This window comes from Daldinia childiae (genome assembly GCF_008694065.1).
Source record: "Daldinia childiae strain JS-1345 chromosome Unknown Scaffold2, whole genome shotgun sequence".
In the NCBI taxonomy this organism is placed as follows: Eukaryota; Fungi; Ascomycota; class Sordariomycetes; order Xylariales; family Hypoxylaceae; genus Daldinia; species Daldinia childiae.
This window is the reverse complement of record NW_022984643.1, coordinates 162,915-187,260: the sequence shown is the minus strand read 5'-3', so window position 1 is coordinate 187,260 and position 24,346 is coordinate 162,915. Positions and strand designations below refer to the sequence as shown.

Below are 24,346 nucleotides of genomic sequence, written 5' to 3'. Positions count from 1 at the left end.
GCAACTTTAGCAGGGAACCCTAAGATAAGATTGCCAAGCTTTGCCAGCTGTAGTGGGGACCAAAATGCTAAATGCTGGAGATGCTTTCGTGTTAACTTTTGTGTTAGTTAACTATTAACTTTATTAACCTAACTTTTTGTGTTAAACGTTAAACTCTTCCTAAGAAACTCCAAAATTCCAATTGATTCTCCATATCCATGAATAATTCCTTCCATCTTCCACCTTCGTGAAGATGCGCCAATCTCAGGCTTTGGTGCTTTTGGGCGTCATAGCTCAAAATGGGTTCGTTACAGCTGGTTCCTTACCACGTGGTGTTGGTCCAGAATGTTAGTTCTCTTATATTTCCTCACTTCTTTAAAATGAACTGTATTGAGTTGAAAGTTCAATTATATTGACTAATTAATTTCATAGTTGTAAAATTCTACGAAATCAAAGATACCTTCACATGCATTGGCCACCCTTCGATAACTATCCCTGCCTCTCGAGTCAATGACAATTCGTGCGACTGTCCTGATGGCACAGACGAACCTGGCACTGCGGCGTGTGCTCTACTAGATCGTCTCTCCCCGGAGCAACCTTTGCCTGCTTCCCTCTCCGGTACTACAAACACCACAAATGCTCTACCTGGCTTTTGGTGTGCCAACAAGGGCCATATCGGCACATATGTCCCTTTTATGTACGTGAATGATGGTGTCTGCGACTACGATCTTTGCTGCGATGGTAGTGAGGAATACGGAAATGTGGGCGGAGTTAAATGCGAGAACAAGTGTGCAGAAATCGGCAAAGAATGGAGAAGAATAGAAAAGGAGCGGAAAGACAACCTGGAGAGAGCTAATAAGCGCCGGAGGACCATGGTGAAGGAGTCTAAGGAATTCCGCCGCCGGGTCGAGGTCAAAATTGTCAGTCTCACGGATGAAATTAAGGAGCTCGAAGTCAAACGAGACGAATTAAAAGCTAAGCTGGACGAGGTCGAGCGCCAAGAGCGCTTCAAAGTCGTCAAAAATGAAGGACCTGGAAAACTTGGTGTACTCGCTGGACTAGCTAAGACGAGAGTCAACGAACTACGAGACACCCTGAGCAAAGTCATGGGCGAGCGTAACAAGCTCACAGCTAAGGTCCAGGAGCTGGAAAGCATTTTGGCAGCGTTCAAGGAGGAATATAACCCTAATTTCAACGACGAAGGCGTGAAGAAGGCTGTTAGAGCTTGGGAAGATTACGCCGCCAAGAAGGCCGGAGAAGCTCAGGAACAGCTCAACGAGGATGATGTCACAGAAGTTATGAAGGAGGACAGTGAGGAGTCTGGCATTAACTGGAAGGAGTTTGATGAAGATGAAGCAACTGACACTGATATTCGTACGTCTCTAGAGATACCCGGGCCTTTTATGTTTGTGCATAAGCTAATTCAATGCAGTATACAGTTTCGAGGCTTATCTCCCTGGTCCGCTTCGTGAATTCCTCCACGACAAGATCAACTCCCTCCGGGTGTGGCTAATCGAAAATGGCATGTTGGCTGATACAGGTTCCGAGAAGAGCGAGTCTCGTCTCGTTAGGGCTGCTCGGGAGGCTCACGACTCCGTTGCTAATGATGTCAACGCTAAGAGGCGGACGCTAGAAGAGCAACAGCAGGACCTAAAGAAGGACTACGGCCAAGACGATATCTTCCGGTATCTGAAGGGCAAGTGCATTACAACTGAGGCCGGCGAGTACGAATACGAGCTATGCTGGATGGACAAGACGAGCCAGAAGAGTAAGAAGGGAGGAGGAAAGACCACCATGGGTAACTTCGATCGGTTCGATTTTGATGAATCGGACGAGGAAGAGCGTCATGACGGTAAGGGCCTAGGTCGGGGTAAGCGTGTGGTTCTAAGGTACGAAAACGGCCAGGGCTGCTGGAATGGCCCCAACCGCAAGACGGATGTTTGGCTTGCTTGTGCTGAGACCGAAGAGTTATGGCGGGTTAGCGAGTTGGAGAAGTGTGTTTACAAGATGGAAGTGGGCACGCCTGCTGTCTGCGAAGAGACAGTAGAGCCTGGTCATGCTAAGGACGAATTGTGATGTGGTCCTTGTACCTATAAGTGAGTGCTTTAGAATCAATTCCTTGGAGGCATATACTGCAAATTAAATAAGAATTTACGATATACGATCAGCTCGGTTCTGAGAAAGAGCCTTTAAAACAAACAAGATACGAATAGAATCACTAATATGCAAAGTTATCGACATTGTTTGTTTATAGCTTGTGGTATTACCTGACTACACGCTAATTCCCTTGGGTATCTATCTCGGCACATCATCTCACAGCCTCGCTCCTTTTATATCCATCTGCTATCTTCCTCCGCTTAGCCCTTTCTTCTTGCTCAGCTAGCACTTTGGCTGTGAGAGACGCAGTCATGGGATTATTTATCCGGCTTGCGATGCCATTCTTATCCTCCTTACTCTTATCCGTCTTGCAAAGATCTTTCTCTTTCTGTTCGTTACTGGACTTATTCTCTTTCGTTTCATCGGCCTTGCGCTTCTTCTTGCCGGTACTCTTATCTTTCTTTAAGCTATGCGTTAAACCCAATACCCTCAGATCGTCAACTCTTTTAGCTAGCTTCTCTACTTCGGCCTCGTCCGTTGGTAATATAGGTATGACGTCTCGCTTCTCGAAAGATGAGCTACACTCGGGACATTGCTTCTCGGTGTCGGATATCTCTTTCATGGTCACCTCCGCGAAGACGTGGCCGCATGGGACAATATATACGCTCTTAGTGGCGGCACCTAGCTCCTTCATGCTGACGGGGCAGGCTGCGAACTCACGTCCCTTCTCATCCTTCTTTGTTGTAATCTTGAGTTTTAAAACGTCTTTCAAGCTCTTTATTCCCGTGCGAGAAAACTCAGACTCTTGAGTCTCTGATACAGGCGTCTCGGAAGATGAGGGCATTAAGCATTGTAGCACAGATTCGTAGTTGTAGAGTCGCCCCCGCCAGTCTGACACCGTGTTGGAGAAATCGAGTGGCGCGTCGGATAAGGGGCACATCGTCCAGGCATGCGTTAAGGACTCTAAGGCTGTGGCTTTCAATTCGGAGGCGGTTGGCAGTCGGGCGGCTTCTCTTACAAGCTCGCGCCGTTTAGGGATGGAGCCTCCATCGTTTCCCATGATGAAGAAAGAATGTGGTATACGATTATAGGACGGTATTGTATGAGATAGGAGTTTGCTCGGCCTGCGAGTGGAAGAATAGTAAGGCTATTCGTGGATTGGCGTATTTAAGAGGTAGTTAAAAGAGGGAATTGCAGAATAAGTATTTGAGTAATTGAAGGAAGGGAAATAAGGCTATCGCATGATCTTAGAAGTTCAAATGTTATGCGACCAGCGCGATAAGAAATGACAGTGGCGTTCAGAACAGGTACTTACCTATTATCTTAGGTACTATCGATAAGATAAAGCTTAGCGGTAAGTGAAAGCGCATTTAGTGAGTTAATAGCGCTGAATTATGGAGATCAATGTACATGAATGATTAAATGATTGGTCCGAGACACCATTCATATCTTGCATATGCCTCACAGTGCACTTAACCGATAAGAACTAACCTACTTTAATGTTGGATTTAGATCCTAAGGTCACCGGTAGTTCAGTGCATAGGTACCTACCTACCTCTTACATACCTTGACCTTATAACAGCTCTTCCATTCTCCTGTTACCTTTCGTCACGAGCTTGAATACAACCCATCAAGCAAAGGTGAAGGCTTGTAGACAACCTTGACAACCTTGACAACCTCCAATAACAACAACAGCCTTTACATAACCTTTTTATTCTTCGTTCACTTCCCTCCCATTTTTATTATTATCATTGCCCAGTTAATTTTCTCTTAACAAGTCCTTGCGATCGGATGTCGCAGTGGTTCTAATAGTACCCTTGATCTTGATGCATTTCGAAGTTATTTCCTGAAGCTGTTCTCGACGCGGCTGAAGGGTAACGAGGCCGATATCCCCTCCAGCCGCCGCCTATCATGGCGCAACAACAGCAGCTGGCCTTAGAGGCCCTTGATACTATTACTAGAGAATTAAAATCAAGGTGCGACTCTTCTTTCTGCTAAACCCCGCTGTTCCAACTAATTTATTGCGATTCCGAATAGGGCTGGAGATGAAGTAAGAAAGCGGGCGGCTGCTCAACTACGAGATTTAGTCGCTGTTTGCTTCAGAGGTGTGTATTTTATGATTCTTGTCTGCGCTCCTAGGAAATACGTCGCGACAGCCTTTACCTTCTAGTCTGTATCTACATGAGCTGACCACGATTCAACACAGACTTCCAGTCAGAACAATTCCATATATTCTATAATTCCGTTAATAATAAGATAACAACCTTGATGCTTCATGGCAACGATTCCTCTGAACGTCTGGGTGGTGTTTATGCCCTTGACGCGCTAGTCGACTTCGAAGGCGTCGACGTCACTGCCAAATACACCCGATTCACAGCGAACCTCAAGACTATCCTTAGAGGAAAGGATATCGTACCTATGCAACCTGCAGCCATCGCTCTCGGAAAGCTCTGTCGACCTGGTGGATCACTGATATCTGAGTTGGTCGAATCTGAGGTCAAGACGGCTCTTGAATGGCTCCAATCGGACAGGGTGGAGGAAAAGAGATATAGTGCTGTCTTGGTCCTCCGCGAGCTGGCCCGAAATGCGCCCACCTTAATGTACACCTACGTTGGCCTCATCTTCGACTTAATATGGGTAGGTCTTCGTGACCAGCGCCAACTAATCCGCGCGACATCTGCAGAGACGGTTAGTGCCTGTTTCCACATTATTCGAGAGCGAGACCAGGAGATGAAGCAGGCGTGGATGACCAAGATGTACAATGAAACCATCACCGGCCTCAGGACAAACACTGTTGAATACGTCCATGCGTCCCTCCTAGTTCTCAAGGAGCTCCTTGAGCAGGGAGGCATGTATATGCAGGAGCACTATCAGGAGGCGTGCGAGATCGTCTTCCGTAACAAAGATCATCGTGACGTAACTATCCGTAAGACGGTAGTCCTACTCATCCCAGACTTGGCCAATTATTCCCCTGCCGATTTTGCCCATACCTATCTTCACAAGTTCATGCTATATCTATCCGGCATGCTTAAGAAAGATAAGGAGCGGAATGACGCTTTCTTGGCTATTGGAAATATTGCCAACTCGGTGAAGAGCGCCATCGCTCCGTATCTTGACAGTGTTCTTATTTATGTCCGAGATGGCCTCAGCATTCAATCTAGAAAACGGGGGTCTGTTGATCCCGTTTTCGATTGTATTAGCAGACTCGCCGTTGCGGTCGGCCAGACTCTTAGCAAATATATGGAAGCGCTTCTAGATCCTATATTTGCGTGTGAGCTTACTCCGAAACTCACGCAGGCCTTGGTTGATATGGCATTTTATATACCGCCTGTGAAAGCTACCATCCAGGAGAGGCTCCTTGATATGTTAAGTAAAGTCTTGTGTGGAGAACCCTTTAAACCCCTTGGAGCTCCTACTCCGAATACGCTTTCGTCCGTTCCTATCATACCTAAAGATGCGAAGGACCCGCAAGCTTACGAACACCGGAAGGCTGAGGTGAAGCTGGCTTTGAATACGTTAGGAAGCTTTGACTTCTCAGGTAATAATTATATCTCATTTTATTACCCAAATCCTTGGTTAGCACACGAGCTCAGTCAATTATTGGCTCAACTACCCCTTTTCCCTACAACGAGCATGATTCGGTCTTAGGAACGCCAGATGCTAACGGTATATGGAGGTCACATTTTAAATGAATTCGTCCGCGACGTTGCCATCAAATACGTCGAAGATGACGATCCTGAGATCCGCGAAGCAGCCGCCCTCACTTGCTGCCAACTCTATGTTCGAGATCCCATCGTGAATCAGACAAGCTACCACGCACTGCAGGTTGTCGGCGATGTTATTGAGAAGCTACTAACTGTAGGTGTATCCGATCCGGAACCGAATATACGGCGGACTGTGCTTGCGGCCCTCGACGAGCGGTTTGACCCCCACCTAGCAAAAGCTGAAAACATCCGGACGTTATTCTTCGCGCTCAATGATGAAGTGTTCGAAATCAGGGAAGTAGCAATCTCAATCATAGGGCGGCTGGCACGACATAATCCAGCCTATGTGATCCCTTCTCTGCGGAAGACACTGATACAGATGCTTACCGAGCTCGAGTTTTCGGATGCCCCACGCAACAAGGAGGAAAGCGCAAAACTCCTCAGCCACTTGGTGCAGAACGCCCAAGGATTAATCAAGCCGTATGTCGAGCCCATGATTTCGGTACTCCTCCCGAAGGCTAGCGACTCGAATCATGCCGTTGCAGCCACTATTCTCAAGGCAATCGGCGAACTTGCGACGGTAGGGGGAGAAGATATGCTTCCCTATAAGGATAAGCTTATGCCGATCATTATCGCTGCGTTGAAGGACCACGCCTCTAATGTTAAGCGAGAAGCTGCCTTGCATACTCTTGGTCAGCTTGCCAGTAATTCTGGCTACGTTATTGACCCTTATCTCGAGTATCCCGAGCTCCTGGACCTACTTCAACACATCATTCGCGCCGAACCCCAGCGAGGGCCTCTACGACAGGGGACGATTAAACTGATGGGAATTTTAGGCGCGTTGGATCCTTACAGATATCAGGTACAGAATCCCCAAGATGACCATACCTGGCGACGTGTCCATGGATTAAAAAAACACGCGGGTGAGGCTGGAAGTCCGCTCACCCTGGACCAGGACCCCGTTGCTGAAGTGAAGCATCAGGGAATTTCCATAAACCCCCTTAACAGAACCCCAAAGCATTCCCGGGGAAAATCACATTTGTATAAACAGAAAGCTAACCAAAACAATGAACAGCAAGTAGAAGAGCGTGCTCCCGATGCCAAACGGCGCGTCGAGACCAATAGGATGACCGATATCTCGCTCATGATGACAGGGTTAACACCCTCTAATAAGGAGTATTATCCTACTGTCGTAATCAACGCTCTACTAAACATCCTAAAAGACAATTCGCTCGCCCCGCACCATGCCGCGGTTATCGAAGCCATCATGAATATCTTTCGCACGCTCGGGCTAGAGTGTGTCCAATTCCTGGACCGCATCATTCCGGCATTTTTAGAAGTTATCAAAGACTGCCCACAGAATCGTCTCGAATCATATTTCAACCAGTTAGCCACGCTAGTTAGTATCGTACGACAGCATATCAGGAATTACCTACCACAGATTATCGACACGCTCCATAATTACTGGGATACGTCGCCCTCACTCCAAGCTACAATATTATCACTCGTTGAGGCCATTTCGAGGTCATTGGAGGGAGAGTTCAAGATCTATCTCGCAGGCCTCCTCCCTGCGATGCTTGGCGTACTAGAGAAGGATGCGACTACTAAGCGAATTCCTTCTGAGAAAGTCCTGCATGCTTTCCTAGTGTTTGGCTCCAGCAGCGAAGAATATATGCATTTAATCATCCCCGTAGTCGTGCGGACGTTCGAGAAGCAGGGCCAGCCAACATTCTTGAGGAAGTCGGCTATCGAGACTATTGGCAAGATCTCTCGCCAGGTCAACCTGAACGACTACGCCGCCAAAATCATCCATCCACTGACTAGAATTCTTGCTAGTGGAGAATCTTCCCTACGCGTAGCAGCGCTAGATACTCTTTGTGCATTGATTCAACAGCTCGGGCGGGATTACCTGCACTTCATGGGCACCGTCAACAAAGTTCTGCAGGCCAGCCAGATCCAACATCAAAATTACGAGCTTCTCGTCAGCAAGCTACAGAAAGGAGAAGCCCTGCCGCAAGATTTGAGTTCGGAGACGCGGTTCATTGACCAGTTAGACGAGCCATCTTTTGCCGACCTTGGCAATAAGAAACTCGAGATGAATGCGATTCACTTGAAGGCCGCTTGGGATACCAAAGGCAAGTCTACTAAGGAAGACTGGCAAGAATGGCTCCGACGCTTCAGCACAACTCTTCTTACGGAGTCGCCAAATCATGCCCTGCGTGCATGTGCTATTTTGGGTAGTGTGCATCTTCCCCTTGCTCGTGAGTTGTTTAATTCGGCTTTCGTCTCATGTTGGAGCGAGCTCTACGAGCAGTTCCAGGACGAGCTTATTCAGAACATCGAAAATGCCATACGATCCCAGAACGTGCCGCCAGACCTACTTGGGCTTTTACTCAACCTGGCCGAATTCATGGAGCATGACGACAAGGCCTTGCCTATTGATATTAGGGTGCTTGGTAGGGAGGCCGGCCGCTGTCATGCATACGCGAAAGCCCTCCATTACAAGGAATTAGAGTTCCTACAGGACCAGAGCGGACCAGCTGTTGAAGCCTTGATCGTCATAAATAATCAGCTCCAGCAGTACGACGCCGCGATCGGCATTCTTCGCAAGGCGCAGCTTTATAAAGACGGCATCCAGCTCAGAGAAACCTGGTTCGAGAAGTTGGAACGATGGGAAGAGGCCTTGCAATTTTACAACAAGAGAGAGGCTGAGATGCCGAGAGATCAAGCGGTTCCGCTCGAAATCGTCATGGGCAAGATGCGCTGCTTGCATGCTCTTGGAGAGTGGGATGCCCTAGCCAGCTTAACCAGCAATACGTGGGCGAACTCAGCGCCCGAAATACAAAGGCGTATTGCACCACTCGCGACCGCAGCCGCTTGGGGTCTTGGCAAATGGGACTCGATGGACAATTATCTACAGTCCATGAAGCGAAACTCACCCGACCGCTCATTCTTCGGTGCAATACTAGCGTTGCATCGCAACCAATTCCGAGAAGCCGCTGCCTGTATCCAACAGACGCGAGAGGGTCTCGATACGGAACTGAGCGCGCTCGTGAGCGAGTCCTACAACCGTGCGTATCAAGTGATCGTCCGAGTGCAAATGCTTGCAGAACTCGAAGAGATCATCGTCTATAAACAGGCTGATGAGAGGAAGAAGGCTACGATGCGACGCACGTGGGAGAGCCGTCTGAAAGGATGTCAGAGGAACGTTGAGGTATGGCAGCGCATGCTAAGACTCCGCGGCTTGGTTATTAGCCCCGCGGAGAATATGCACATGTGGATTAAATTTGCAAACCTGTGTCGAAAATCCGGAAGGATGGGTTTGGCGGAGAAGTCGCTCAAACAACTCATCGGCACCGACCACCCCCTCGAGACGATAATACCCTACTGGAGCCAGAACGGCCCCCCTCAGCAAGGCGCGCCCGCGAGGATTCCCCCACAAGTTGTCTACGCCGTTCTGAAATTCTATTGGGAGTACGGACAACAGGCGAAGCTACGCCAAACAGGCCACCCTGAGAAGACGCTATTCTGCTTGAGGAAGTTCACGGCTGATTCTGCACAGAGCCTTGACATAGCTAGAGCGTCGATACAAGCCGTGCCCAACGGAACAGACCCGATGAGTGACTACGGCTATCATAACGGTACAGACGCGGGTATGCCCAGCTCCAGAACGCAAAAGCTAATTCAAGACCAAACGGTGCTTCTTGCAAAATGCTTCCTGAAGCAGGGAGAGTGGCAAGTATCCTTAAACAAACACGATTGGCAGCACCATAATGTTCAGGACATCTTAACTTCCTACTCAAAAGCCACGCAATATAATCCGAAATGGTACAAGGCATGGCACGCGTGGGCCTTAGCCAACTTCGAAATCGTCCAGGCTCTCACACCTCCGGCCGATAGGAACGTCCCGAGGCCAGATTCGACTATCATCATCAACCATGTCGTCCCTGCCGTGCAGGGTTTCTTCAAGTCTATCGCGTTATCATCTGGAAGTGCCCTTCAGGATACCCTACGTCTCCTTACTTTGTGGTTTGCGCACGGTGGCAGCAGCGAAGTCAACGCAGCCGTTACTCAAGGCTTCGGGACCGTCAGCGTTGATACGTGGCTAGAAGTAATTCCACAGCTCATCGCCCGGATCAATCAACCTAACACGCGAGTACGCCAATCTATTCACAATCTACTCGCCGATGTCGGGCGCAATCATCCTCAAGCCTTAGTATATCCTCTAACCGTAGCGATGAAATCGGCCCAGAGTTCAAGGAGATCGAAGTCGGCGGCCCTAATTATGGACAGCATGCGTGCACACAGCGCCAAACTTGTAGAACAGGCCGACACGGTCAGTCACGAGCTTATCCGTGTCGCGGTACTATGGCACGAGCTTTGGCACGAGGGACTCGAAGAGGCCTCTCGGCTGTACTTTGGAGATCACAACATCGAGGGCATGTTCACTACTCTTGGGCCATTGCATGAGTTACTGGAGCGAGGACCAGAGACCCTGCGCGAGATTAGTTTCGCGCAGACCTTCGGTCGGGACCTCACCGAAGCTCGGGAGTGGTGTCGCCAATACGAGTCTAGTCATGATGTGAACGATCTCAATCAGGCATGGGATCTATATTACCAGGTGTTCCGTCGGATTGGGAGGCAACTGCCGCAAATGTCGTCTCTGGAGCTTGCGTATTGTTCTCCGAAACTGCTAGCAGCCAAGAACCTCGATCTGGCAGTTCCCGGTCAATACAAGAGCGGCGCCCCTATTGTTCGCATCCTCTCATTCGATACAACCTTTAGCGTGATCAACTCCAAGCAGCGACCAAGAAAGTTAAACACTAACGGGAGCGATGGAATCCAATATTCCTTCTTATTGAAGGGGCACGAGGATATTCGGCAAGACGAACGTGTCATGCAGCTATTTGGTTTGTGCAATACTCTACTCGCTAACGACTCCGAGTGTTACAAACGCCATCTTAGCATTCAGCAATATCCAGCAATACCTCTCAGCCAGAATTCGGGACTTCTCGGCTGGGTGCCAAACAGCGACACATTACATGTCCTAATTCGCGAGTATCGGGAGAGCCGAAAGATTCTCCTTAATATAGAGCACCGTATCATGTTACAGATGGCACCCGACTACGACAACCTTACTCTCATGCAAAAGGTTGAAGTCTTTGGTTACGCGCTAGACAACACGACTGGCCAAGATCTATACCGTGTCTTATGGCTAAAGAGTAAGAGCTCTGAGGCCTGGCTAGAAAGGCGTACGAACTATACGCGTAGTCTAGGTGTCATGAGCATGGTTGGCTACATTCTCGGTCTCGGTGACAGGCACCCGAGCAACTTAATGCTCGACCGCATTACTGGGAAGATTATTCATATCGATTTCGGTGACTGTTTCGAAGTTGCCATGAAGCGAGATAAATATCCCGAGCGCGTCCCGTTCCGTCTTACTAGAATGCTCACATACGCAATGGAAGTCAGCAACATCGAGGGTAGCTTCCGGATTACGTGTGAGCATGTCATGCGCGTTCTTAGGGAGAATAAAGAAAGTGTCATGGCCGTCCTAGAAGCTGTAAGTGATTGTCATTACTATTAAAAGTTATCTTGTTATTAACACTGGGTCATTATAGTTTATCCACGATCCGTTACTTACCTGGCGTCTCACCAATGCCGCCTCTCCTGTTGGCCCCAACTTCCGTTCCGAACGCGAATCGTCCTTAGGTGCTGGTGCTCAGCGAACCCGTAGACCGAGTATCCTAGATTCCGAGCACCCGCCTTCCGAATTTCTCGCTGCACAGCAAGCAGCCGGCGCCGTTGATTCAGGCCATCCCGGCGGTCCACTCGCTTCTCGCGCTAGAGCACGCACAAACTCAAGTCTGATTAATGGTACAGGCCAGATGCTTGACGGCGAGATGGCCGAGATACAAAACGCTCGCGCAGTCGAAGTGCTAGACCGCGTGAACCAGAAGCTGACTGGCCGGGATTTCAAGCCAACCGACGAGTTGGATATCTTAACACAGGTGAACAAGTTAATCATGGAAGCAACTAAGCTCGAAAATCTCTGTCAGCATTATATTGGTTGGTGTTCGTTCTGGTAAACGCACCGCATACGCCCACGTTGGCTATATCTGTATCGAAAGGGAGTTTTGTAAACTAGTAGATGGGTAGATTTGGTACGGAGTTGGTATGGGATGACAATTATGAGCGGTGATGCAAGGTAAAGCAATTTGCTAGGGCACGTACATGCCTCATTCATATTAGCAGCTTTGCCATAATGATATACCTAGTATTTAAACATTTTGTGACATTAGACTTGTAAGTCTTCTCACGTCTAAATGCTTAGGTCCCTATGGGATCATTGACCTATTTTCTTGCCCTCTCGATTGACCCTTGTGGTGTCGAATCTAAGGTAGATTAAAAAATCATACCAATTATCAATTATTCTCTTTTAATGGAACGTCTACAAGTCTTACATATAAACGATTGTAATGTATAAGATAGACAGGAGTATATACTTTTGAGTATGGAGTAATTGGATAGGTGCCTAGAATAAACCAAGTCCTTGGGGTAGGTCGGTTTACTAATACTAAATGAGTTCTCGTATATAGAGATAGCAGTGTTTCCTAGAGTGATATTTGTTTTTTATCAAAGTATTGTGGTTAATATTTTTTATTATCTAGCTGAACATCTCTTTGCTTGTATCGTATACTTTAGTCGGCTTACACGTATATACATGTAGCTTGTTGTAGTTATACTTGGACTTTTTCGTACTCGTATTGTGATATATCTCATTTTTGGGCAAGTATACTTACCAGCTCTTGTTTTGCCACCTTAAGCATGCTATAAAACTTTTTCATCTAGGAAAGATGTACATATCATGACTGCGGTAGAGATGAACGTGGGGGGTAAGCGGTGGTAATGAGTCACATTTAAGAAGCAGTGTGCCGGGAAGTCCAAGACTTGCATAAATCCCACGATATTATTGGGGGGATTATCCTGTAAAGCAAGTTGTATTAATTATTTTCTGTGAAACGTGGTGAGGGAAACGGTACCGAAGGTTTACAGCCATTCGGTTTGCTTTTTGGCTTATGTATTACCTATTGCATTAGGTACTTAGGTACTTAATGTACCATGGGTACCTAGGTATGCATGTAAGAGCAAGTACTTAATGGTTACAAGGTATGCTGGTATAAACCAATGATATCTCATTCCGAGGATTATCGGGATGCCGAGTTCCAAATATTCGGGTTGTAACGTAAGTTATTGTTAATGTTTGTAACATTTAACATTTGAGTTATTTGCCCCACTTATTGATTTATCAAAGAAGCGCTTAAACCGCTTAGTTTTATATCTATTAAAGAGCTGGTCTTATACCTATTACGAAAGTGCGATGTTGGTTTGTAAAGACTACGGGATTACCTTTACATAGGTATATTTACCCCAATCCTGCCTTTGATGCCTCGTTTGTGCCTGTTTTAATACCTGCCAAGTGCCATGCAACTGTCTTTTACCCCAATAATGTGGATCACTTGGCAACACCCATGTATTTAATAAAACATAGCATTAGACAAGGCAAGCATTAAAACTTTGTGTACATGTAATGATCCAGTACATATACGAGAATTTACCTATGTATTTAAATTTATGTACTTTGATAAATGCATCCCGATAAATCGTTAGTTGACAAGGTATTTTATTATTAACATTTACATACGAGCGATAGCGCCAAGTAATGAAAATCAAATAAAAAGAAATATATTCTAACCCAGTAAGTAGATAACAAACACTTATCATATCGTATGGAAACAGGTAGCTGTACATACATAGGAGAGAACCTTAGCACGTATAAATAAATTAATCTTGCTGGTCGCGCCTGTTTCTGAATCTTGTAACATAGGGGGTACCTCCTTTTCAATTATTCACCTTTCCATTTATTGCAATTGCCTTAGAGGTACCTACGCGTCCGATGCGCCTACTTCTTTCAATAGGAGGTTTAATGAATCTTTAAAGCTTAAATTTTGAGGTAAGAGCAAACAACCCGACATCTTTTTTTTTAAGGGATGTTATTTTTATTTTTATTTTTATTTGCACTATTCAGAGCCTATCAAGGACGAGTTTGCAAACCCACCAAAAGAGTCGTTCCTATCATCTACTCGCATCGTATCTATAAGATTTTTTTTGCCCCAACTGTCGATTTTTGACGTCGGACTCCAATTGCTACATTAATCTCATTTCAACTCACATCAACTCTTTTTCATCAAGTAAAAGAGTTACTTACCTTATTCAACCAATTCAAATATTACTTGCCAATATTTTCATTCTCCTTTTTAATAAAAATCAACTTCCATTCGTCGTGTTAATTTCGAATTTCGGCGCGACTGACCTCACAATGCAAACTCGGCCTTAAGGTAGCGGCCCGAAAATAAACGATAAACAAGCGCTTCTATACTACACCTCCCGGTTGGCATTTTCCCTCTCCCCTTTCCTTCCCTTCATATTTGTTTCTCATCGTATTGTCTTTTATTCTTACACTCACTGACTTGTATGCCTAGTTTTAGAGTGATTTCTTTGACATCCCCTGGAATTACATGGTAACAACACTCCATGTTATATTAACCACAGGATTGTACTTCTCATACTTTCACGTACATACCATCTGCTTCATCTGATCCACTGGTTTCTGTCAAGCGATCGATACGTGGTTTTTACTGCACGCAATCATACCATCTTTCACCAAATGGATCCTCCAGCCTCTCTAGATATCCATGAAACATGGAACGAGGAGAAGAAATGCATGATAGTCAAGCATGCCAAGGAACTTGCTTTTCTAGAGGATCTACTTGAAAAAGAGAAGCAAGATCTCCGCGAGAGCAGCGAAGGCGACCTACTAAAATTAAAGGCAACGGTACCACCGGCCTTGTACAGGCAGATAATCTTGCCCATGGCCGAAAAAAGCCTTAAGAATGATATACGGCAGATTGAGGCTAGCCACCAGAAAAGAACTATAATCGTTGAGAAGGAACAGAAGGCGGAACGTGCTCGTCATGAGATTGCTTATCACGAGAAACTTAAAGTCTCCTTGGCTATAAATGGAGATACGAATTCAGCTGCCGGTGTTAAAGGCAGTCTCATCTCACAACCTCAAGATGTAAGTACTGAATCCAATCGCACGGGGGGGAATCATCAACATATGCCATGGATCTCTTCCGAGTCTCATAATCAAAACCAGGCCGATGAATCCCTGACTTGCACCGTCCAGCATGAAACCATGTGTGGAGAGAGACGTCTGATAATGCGAGTCCAGTCCAAGAAACGCAAAGCATCCAAGTCGAAAGAACATTCCTCTAAGAAACCACGCGTCGAAACATTTACCGATTCCCACCAAACTTTTGTTGGCAAACCTTTAGACGAAAATGCCCATCTACCAACTCGAATGATCACATTTGACGAGGTCTACCAGAATGGTGCCGCAAAACACAAAGATACAATTGTGGAGTGGCCGAGCGATAGTCAACAATGGTACATTCTAAAGTGTGAGAAACACGAGGCTCGTTTCACCAAAAATGCCATTCCAGGGGCCGCTAGACATCTCAATGGTCGAGGTCATGGCTTCCCTGATAGAAACTGGGATATGGCTGTCAAAACACTGGGTTACTTAGTGGTTGACTGCAACGAGGAACTGGTAAAGCTTAACAACCAGGTTGCAGAGGAAAGCTACAAAAGTGGATATAAACCACCCCTTGCTAAGACAGAAAAGCAGTCTAAAAAAAGAGATAAGATGCAAAAAAGGGTACATAAGGAAGGGAAAAAGTCGTCTTCGTCATGGACAGTAAAGCTGGACGCGGATCTCACCCCAAAGAAACCAAAAGTTCGGGCTCGCCAGAATTCAGGCACACCGACGAGTCGCCAGAACACCTCCAACTCACAAAAAGTAATTACTAACCCTAAGACGTTCAATATTTATTACGGCCGCTGGAAGTCTAACAGTGGTTCGGAGGATAATAATGAAATTTATCCTGTCATGATACTCGGGTGGGATAGTCAGAACGGAAGCGGCCTGAAGGACACTACCCTCAGTGCTACTGGTCTCCTTAATAAGAGTTCCTCCCCACCAAACTGCTATATTTACGAATCGGACAAAATAGTTGGTTGGGCACCAGGATATGAAGATGGCGGCGTTAAAGCTGACTCAAGGAAATTTCCCGTTATGTTTTTTGATGAATCTCAGACTGTAGCGTGGCTCCCAGCTCGATATCTGACCAAATTCCCTCTATACAAACGCACACCACCATCCGAACCAGACCATCCTTTCAATGCTGCCTGTCGCTGGATTGCTGAGAGGGAAGGCTTCCGTACGTGGGAAGACAGGGAAAAAGCTCGTCTTTATCGTAAGTAATCTATCCAAGCAGAGCAAGTATAATTGTATTAATTGGTGAACTAGCACCAACATCGCGGCAACCGTCGATCTCACCAATCACACCGATTGCGGATGAGTCTGCGAAACTAATCGTCCATCCCAGGGGATGTGAAGAACCCGAAGGGTCTGAAAGATATCCTGCTACGAGTCATGATCCGTCGGCAGATAAAGACGATTCAGATAGCCTCTTCTCTAACTCAGACGCGATGTCAATTTCCACTGAAAATACGGAGATGTTGGTAGAAGAATGGCAGAAGAATGGGGGGGAAATTCCTGGCGATGAGGATTATTCTGCTTCCGGATCTGATGTTGACGATACTTTCGACGCCGAAAAAGATGATTGGGACAAACCCTCTTCACATGCTATAAAGCCAAGCGGTTCCTCGGATCGCCCCTGGGCATTTTACGGCCTACGGAGTATAGAAGATACCGGAGAATTAAAAAAATCAATTGAAAAATCGCGAGAGTCAGGAGAGAACCAACTCTCTACGTCGGTGGTTACAGGAATGGAATCAGCACGGGCGCTCACGGAACGGGCGTATTCATATCCTATAAACCCACAAGAATCTCACGAAAGTCATACATCTAGCACGAAAAGGCCAAAAGGTTCCCATACAATACAACGTGCTGACCAGTTAGTTGATTTGCCATTAGGGGATAGAGCTGCCAGCGCCCCTCAAACTGATGTCGGTCGCATTGCATCGCCGGAATCAACCCTTGCAGCAATCATCCACAATCTCATTACAACACCGATCCCCGAATTAAAAGGAAGTAATGAAGCACATGTTGCCGATAGATATATTGATGGAGATAGGGATATCCCGCCTCTCGTTTACGAGGCGTCTAATGATGTCAAGTCGAAAACTGGCGACAAGATTGAATGCAAACCTTATGGAAACCTCCAGGCCTCAAACTCGAAACAGGCCGCCAATATCGATAAGGGGCGCGATGACATAAGTGCGGGAGATGAAATGATGGTGGATAAAGAACACCTTGCCGAAAATAGACAGGCTACCACTGAGGAAACGATCCAGACAACACAACATAAAGAAGAAGACAAGAATGAGTCAAGCAAGCATAAGGAAGACCAGCTCCCTGAAGGCGGACTGATTACTCCCTCTACCAACCAAACAGCAGACGCAAATGTTCCTACATCTAACCAATCCACTAATAACCCCTTTACCGATGCCACATCGTCCCCAGGCAGTGCGGACTTTGAATTATCGCAATGTAGCAATGGAGTAACATCGTGGGTGAGATTGAACGAAGAAGAAGATTGTGTCAAACTCTTCCACGATAAGGATCGAAAGATAATGGCGACCTGGAGAAGTCCGGTAGACGTTACGATTAACTTAACGGAAATAGCCAGCTTCTCGCGAGAGTACATCCCAGGATCCGACGGGAATAGCGTTATAGTATTGAACAACAAGGATGGTTCATCATGGAAACTCGTTTTTGGCCAGAGTAAGGAAAGTAAACTCTTAGCTGGCAAGATCCAGAGTCGTGGGTTTATACGACAGCTTCGAAACGCGAATCCTGATGTTAGATGCTTGGAGAAGGTCTAGCCTGTATGGATATTAGAATGAGTCGTTATCTCGGAGGTGGGTTCGGGTTTTAAATAACTAGCATAAAGCTAATCGTCTGGGTATAAAATTTAAGAGAGGGAAACACAGCTTGTGCTTATTTCTCACCGTGGTTTACGATGACTTTACGAAAGGGAGGAATATAGCCTTAATTGATGTTTTTCTTGGGTTATTAGTTACGCGGGTCGTATATGTTATATACATAGTATGGTAGTACATATGGATGTTAGGTAACTAACAATTTCTTATTACGTACAGCCATTATAAATCTACTATATAACGAATCCGATTTGTTGTCTGATTTAATTCGTTATGGCGAGGTTTTACTGTATTAGAGTTACCGCCTACCTGGGTAGCTCCATACCTCTTATCACATGTGAAAACACCGAGGGCTGTGAGAGTGTGCTTAGCGCTACTGCCCCGCATTGCGACTCGGGTAGTAGGGGGGTACCTAAGGTGCTTAAAGCAACTAAGGCTCTATTAAAGTTACTTTTAACCTGCATCATCTTATGTACCTATTGGCGCGCAATGTCTTGTCTTGTAAGGCATTCGTCGGCTCTCAAGGTACGGGATCATCACAAGCCAGATTGAAATGAGATTTCTTTGAATTATTTCTTATTTTCTTTTCATTTTCTATACGTTCAATGTCTTTTTTTGTTTTTTGTTTCTTTATATGTAGCATTGCGATAGATTACAATTCAAACACCTAGCACTACCTTCTAACATACCTATATACAAGAGTGTACCATTATACATTACCGCGTTACATAACCAAGTTGCACTATCGCTGAATGACGTCGCGTTCATAAGGAAACGGTGACAGCAGCAACAGCAGCAGCAACGACAATAATAAGGTTGAGGAAGGGACTCGAATGAGCAAGTCCGAGTCGTCCGATTTAATAAGAGCCTTTCATGTAATATTTCCTTCATACTTTATTTACTTCTTACCTACTTCAGTCTTCAAGGATCGATAATCTGCCGCATCGCATCTCATCGCGCGCAGATACAAACCACTTCAACTTCAGCACTTAATGGCTGCTCTTGTAAGTTTTATTACTTTCTGCTTCTGCCTAATAATATAATTTCTCCTTTCGCATACATACCATTATCAATTACTAGAATTTACAGAATTTACTCTTACAAGTTTTCTTCCTCTCTTCTTCTTCTTCTTCTTCTTATTTTTCAACTTCTCCCTCCATCTCTTACATACTATAATACATTATGGTCTATGTTTATTGAAGGCGTCATCAAAAGTGCATAAGCCTCGGCAATTTGCGCCCAGACCTTCTACCGGCTCTTCCATTTCTTCCAACATCCACTTATACGCATATACCCCATACTATGTACAGTTCGAATATGATCGTGCATTAAAACTGACCCTCTATTCTACCTTGTTTCCGCGTTATAGGACACGCCTTGGCTGACACACATGTCGACCCCGAAACATACTTCCCGCGGCGACGTCGACGGCTCCTCTACCCCTTCCGACCCTCCTCCTACATACGCCCCTCCCACATATGCTTCCTTTTCTACAGCGAACCTATCAACTGCTGCCTCCGCTGCGAAGCGGAGATCGACTATCCTAGTCCACCAGAAGTCGCCTCTATTGCTCGCCACGCCGCCTCAGATTACCCGTGCTCTCGCATATAGTCACCCTTTCCTTTTACCTCTGAATAAGCTTGTAGGCTTATTGACCTGGACTACTGGCGATCCATGGGAGAGTTTTATACTGCTTGCTATTTTCTGGGCAGCTGTTCAGTATGGCGACGTCATTGTACGATTTGCCGGCCCTATCGTTGTGGTCATGGGCCTTATAGGGGGTATGTACGGGCGACGATATAGTCCATTATCAAGTAGCGGCTGGGCTGAACATCCGAGTATGGCGAATAATAAGGAAAAGAAGACATCGAGCGCATCCGCCGGAGGAGGCGCAGGCGGCTCACACCAGCGAAATTCGAGCGAACTTACTAGTACGAGGCATCAAAAGACATTGGATGAGATCGTCGATACTGTCAAGGTCTTTACGACCAGGTGTAACATTCTACTCGAACCTCTTCTCGAGATGACCGACTTCCTATCTACCCAACGGACCGCTACTAGCGCTACTACGAGACCAGCACTCACTACATTGTTTGTTCGAATACTGGCTATTACACCCGCTTGGATAGTCCTAACGCTCCCGCCGCTAAGAATTTTAACAACGAAGAGAGTAGTTTTAGTATTCGGGACCTTAGTGCTTACATGGCACTCGAAAGTATGCCAAGTATCCAGAACGCTGCTTTGGCGAAGTGCTACTATACGAAGATTTGCGAGATTGGTTACGGGATTGCAATTTGAAGAGCCAGTTAAGACAAAGCCTAAAGGTGCCGAAGAAAATGGAACTCTCACGACCACTAAGATAAAGCAGCCACGCGAAGTTACAAAAATATCAAAATCTGCTCTGACAGAGGCTTTGAAACGGAGCAGTCGCTCCGGAGCTAAGGACTCGGGCGTACGCTTCACTTTTATTATTTACGAAAACCAGAGACGCTGGCTAGGGTTAGGCTGGACCAACAGTTTATTTGCTTACGAACGAGCGGCTTGGACAGACGAGCACAATAATCAAGTCCCACCTAGAGACGAGTTTGAGTTACCAGAGGTAGAAGATGGGCGTGCAAAGTGGAGATGGGTCGAGGGAAGCAAATGGCGAGTCGACGGTGTGCCTGATATGGATGAGACAGATTACGATACAGATGCCGGCAAAAACGGATGGATCTTCTATGATAACAAGGTACGATTCATACTAGACCCAAGTTGGCTGGTTGATCTTGCTTACAATTAAATAGTGGCAGAACGGTCGTAGAGGTAATGATGGCTGGGGTCGTTGGACACGCCGACGAAAATGGTATCGCGACGCCGAACTTGTTGAGGTTTCAGACGAGACGGCTTCTCCCCCGCCACCCGAATTACCGGCTCGGCCGCCCCCTGCTTCGGTGCCTAGTTCGGAGAAGATAGATACAACGTCTGCCCTCTCGACTTCCATTCCGGATACATCTTCAAACCAAGGATCTGCCAAAGATAGATTAAAGGAGGAGGACGATGCGGTTTCGGTCCTTAGCACGTCATCAAAATCTGCGAGGTTCAGATTGTCCAGCCCTCAACTACGTCGACGAAATACAGGTGGCACGCATAGATCTAGGCGCACAAGCGAGACCGCTAGTTTACGTTCTAACGACGATGAAGGTAGTTTAACTCCAGCCTTAGAGCTGGAGATTCAGGGACATCAGAGAGACCAAGGCCAATGGGGCATTGGAGACGAGGCTCAAATGGGATTAGAGTGAGAAATATCTATGATGATTCGATCATTGTTTGTATTATGGCCATAACGGTTATTAGTGAGTAGCATTTGGAGGGCGTTTTTGGTAGATATCAGTGATATGGGGGGTTTATTTTATTTCCTGTAGGATGCATTTGCCTTGTAAATAGAAATATATAGTAGTAAAGAAGTTACAGTAATTGGTTTAAATTTTATTATATTAATAAGGCTATATATAAATATTATATTTTTATAAACCTTAATTATATATATAATAATATATATAAATATTATTATATTTTGTATTTTTTTATAGTAATATTTTATTATTATTAATAAAATTAAATATTAATTAAATTATTATAAATTTTTTTTTATTTATTAAGAAAACTTTATATATTAAATAAAATATATAAATCTTAATAATTAAATTAAAAGATATAAAATCTTAAAAACTAAATAAAAATAGTTTAATAAATAATAATTATTAAAAAGTAATAAAAATAAATAATATTTAATTTATAAAATTAAATTAATAAATAAAAAGAAATAATTAAATATTTTATAAAAGATTAGTTAAAATTAGGCTAAAAATTAAATTATTAATAAAAAAAAAAATTGCAAATTTAAAAATAAAATAAGCAAAAAAAGTTTTTATTTTAATGGTAAATATAATAATTAATAAAATAATAAGTTTTTTAAAAAAATTAAATTTAAAAATATTATAAAAATATTAATATAAATAAATCGAAATTAATAAATAATATAATAAAATAACAAAAATTATATAAATATATTTTAAACGTTTTTAATATAAATAATAATATTATAATAAACGCTATTTATTTTAAAAATAAAAATATATAATTAATTATTTATATTAAATTTATTTCTTATTAAATTTAATAGTTTAATTTAATTAATATTTAAAAATAATTTAAATAATTTAATAAATATAATATTGTTAAAAATTATAAAGTAAATTTTTTCTTTATAAATATTAAGGTTGGATATAAAACGGAAAAATAAAATAATTTTTATTAAAAATAATAAACTTATTATATATTAAGTTAAAAAAAAACGTTTTTTAACGCCTATACAAGATCCAATTAAACGCAATAATAAAAAATTAAAAAAAAAATTTATAAAAAAAATAATTTTTAATAATTTAATTATTATAAATAATAATTTAAAATTGTTAAATTTATTAAATTTATTAAAATTATTAAAATTATTAAAATTAATAAAATTAATAAAATTAATAAAATTATTATTATTTAATTAATTGTTAAATTTAAATAAAAAAAAATAAAAAATTAAAGAAAAAATATAAAACGTTAATATTTATTATAATTAATATAATTTTAAAATAAAAATATTTTAATTTTTTTATTAATAAAAAAAATTATTTAAAAAGTTAAATTAATTAGTAAATATATAAAAAAATTATTATATTAATTTTTAAAAAAATTAAATATTATAAAAAAATAAAGATTATATTTATAAATAAATTAAAAATATTTAAAATTATTATAAAAATATATAAATATAATTTTTTTAATTTAATTTTAAGTATAAAAAAAATATAAAAATTTTAAAATTATTAAGTAAAATTTATATTTTAACTAGTAAAATTTATTAAAAAAAATTATAATATAAATTTATAAATAAAAAATATAATAATAAAGATTTTATTTAATATAATTTTAAATAAAAATAAATTATATAAATAATATAAAAATTTAAATTATTTTTAGGTAATAAATAATAAATTATAATATTTTTATTTAATTATAATAAAAAGGTAAAAAATTAAATAAAAATAATTTAAAAATTTTTTTAATTATATAAATAATTAATTATATAAATTATAAACAATTTTATTAATAAATTTTGTAGCTATAAAAAAAATAAATTAATAAATAATTTGTTTTATAATTCTTAAAAAAATAATAAAAATAAAAATTAAAAATTTAAACGTTTTAAAAATAAATTTAATTAAAATAATAAAAAAGACCTTTTTTATTATAAATATAATAAATATAATTATGTTTAAAAAAATTATTTAAAAAAAAAATAAAAATAATAATTAAAATAATATTTAAAATAATAATTAAAATAATTAAATAATTTATATTTTATAATCGTTAATTAAAATAAATTAATATATAAATATTAGAAATAATATATACGTTATTAAAATAAATATTAATATTATAAATTCTTTAATTAAAAAATATAATATTTAATGTTTTAAAAAAAATCTTAAATATAAATTAAAATAATTAAATTTTATTTTAAAAATAAAATTAATAATTACGTAAATAAATAACCTATTATATTTATTAAATATTATATTTTAACTTTACTATTACTATTTTATATATTTTAATTAATTTTTTTTAAATATAGAAATTAATATATATATTATAAATAATATAAATAATTTTATATTTAATATAATAATTAATATTTTTAATAAAAGATATATTATATTTATAAAAATTAGATTAATATTTATTATAAAAATAAAAATTATATTATATAAATTATAAAACTTAAAAAAAAATTTATTAAAATAATATTATAATATATTTTTTATATTTAAAATTTTTTATTTAAGATTTTTTTAAAAAAATTATTATATTAAATAGAAAAATAAATAAATAATTAATACGTTTAAAATTTTAATAAAATAATTTTTATAATAATAAATATAAAATAATAAAATTTTTTTTTATAAAAATATAATAAATTTAAACCTTAAATTTTAATATATTTTTATTAATAAAAATATAAATTAAAAATAAATATAAATATTAATAATAAAAAATTAAAAAAAATTATGTAAATTTATAAAATATTATTTAAATTATTAAATAAAATAAAAGATAAATTAATTTTTTAATATTAAAAATTATACCATTTTAATATAAAAAAAATAAAATAAATTATTAATAAATTTATAAATATAAATATTAATAAAAAAACTATTAAAAATTTTTTTTATTTTGTATATAATTAAATAAAAATTATAAAAATATTTTTTAAAAAATTTTAAAAATAAATAAATTACGTTAATAAAATTATATAATATAATCTTAATACTTTATAATTTATTTTAATTAAAAATAATAAATATTTTATAATAATTATAAATAATAAAAATATATAACGATAATTTATAATATATAAAATAAAAAATAAAATTATTAAAACCTTTATAAAATATTTTATCCAATTATATAAAATATTTTAAATTTTATTTAATTTATTTAAC

At 41.0% G+C, this 24,346-nt stretch overlaps 5 protein-coding genes across 5 annotated transcripts; 4 read left to right on the top strand and 1 right to left on the bottom strand.

Annotated features, from left to right (window-relative positions):
* Positions 1–232: 232 nt before the first annotated feature.
* On the top strand, positions 233–2,055 carry GL218_00995 (Glucosidase 2 subunit beta; the record flags this gene model as incomplete). The annotated part of the gene is made up of 3 exons (XM_033577441.1): positions 233–326; positions 412–1,353; positions 1,412–2,055. The coding sequence occupies 3 exons, from the start codon at positions 233–235 to the stop codon at positions 2,053–2,055; spliced, it is 1,680 nt and encodes a 559-aa protein (XP_033437737.1).
* Positions 2,056–2,287: 232 nt separating this feature from the next.
* GL218_00994 (Replication termination factor 2) lies at positions 2,288–3,136 on the bottom strand (the record flags this gene model as incomplete). The annotated part of the gene is made up of 1 exon (XM_033577440.1): positions 2,288–3,136. One exon carries the CDS (start codon positions 3,134–3,136, stop codon positions 2,288–2,290), a length of 849 nt encoding a protein of 282 aa, XP_033437736.1.
* An 851-nt stretch (positions 3,137–3,987) lies between these two features.
* On the top strand, positions 3,988–11,869 carry GL218_00993 (Phosphatidylinositol 3-kinase tor2; the record flags this gene model as incomplete). Its single annotated transcript, XM_033577439.1, has 5 exons — positions 3,988–4,052; positions 4,114–4,181; positions 4,283–5,614; positions 5,753–11,343; positions 11,402–11,869. 5 exons carry the CDS (start codon positions 3,988–3,990, stop codon positions 11,867–11,869), a joined length of 7,524 nt encoding a protein of 2,507 aa, XP_033437739.1.
* Positions 11,870–14,508: 2,639 nt separating this feature from the next.
* GL218_00992 (uncharacterized protein) lies at positions 14,509–17,753 on the top strand (the record flags this gene model as incomplete). Its single annotated transcript, XM_033577438.1, has 3 exons — positions 14,509–14,919; positions 15,001–16,159; positions 16,213–17,753. 3 exons carry the CDS (start codon positions 14,509–14,511, stop codon positions 17,751–17,753), a joined length of 3,111 nt encoding a protein of 1,036 aa, XP_033437738.1.
* Positions 17,754–19,200: 1,447 nt separating this feature from the next.
* On the top strand, positions 19,201–21,091 carry GL218_00991 (Peroxisomal membrane protein PEX30; the record flags this gene model as incomplete). Its single annotated transcript, XM_033577437.1, has 2 exons — positions 19,201–20,541; positions 20,597–21,091. The coding sequence occupies 2 exons, from the start codon at positions 19,201–19,203 to the stop codon at positions 21,089–21,091; spliced, it is 1,836 nt and encodes a 611-aa protein (XP_033437740.1).
* Between the last annotated feature and the right edge of the window lie 3,255 nt (positions 21,092–24,346).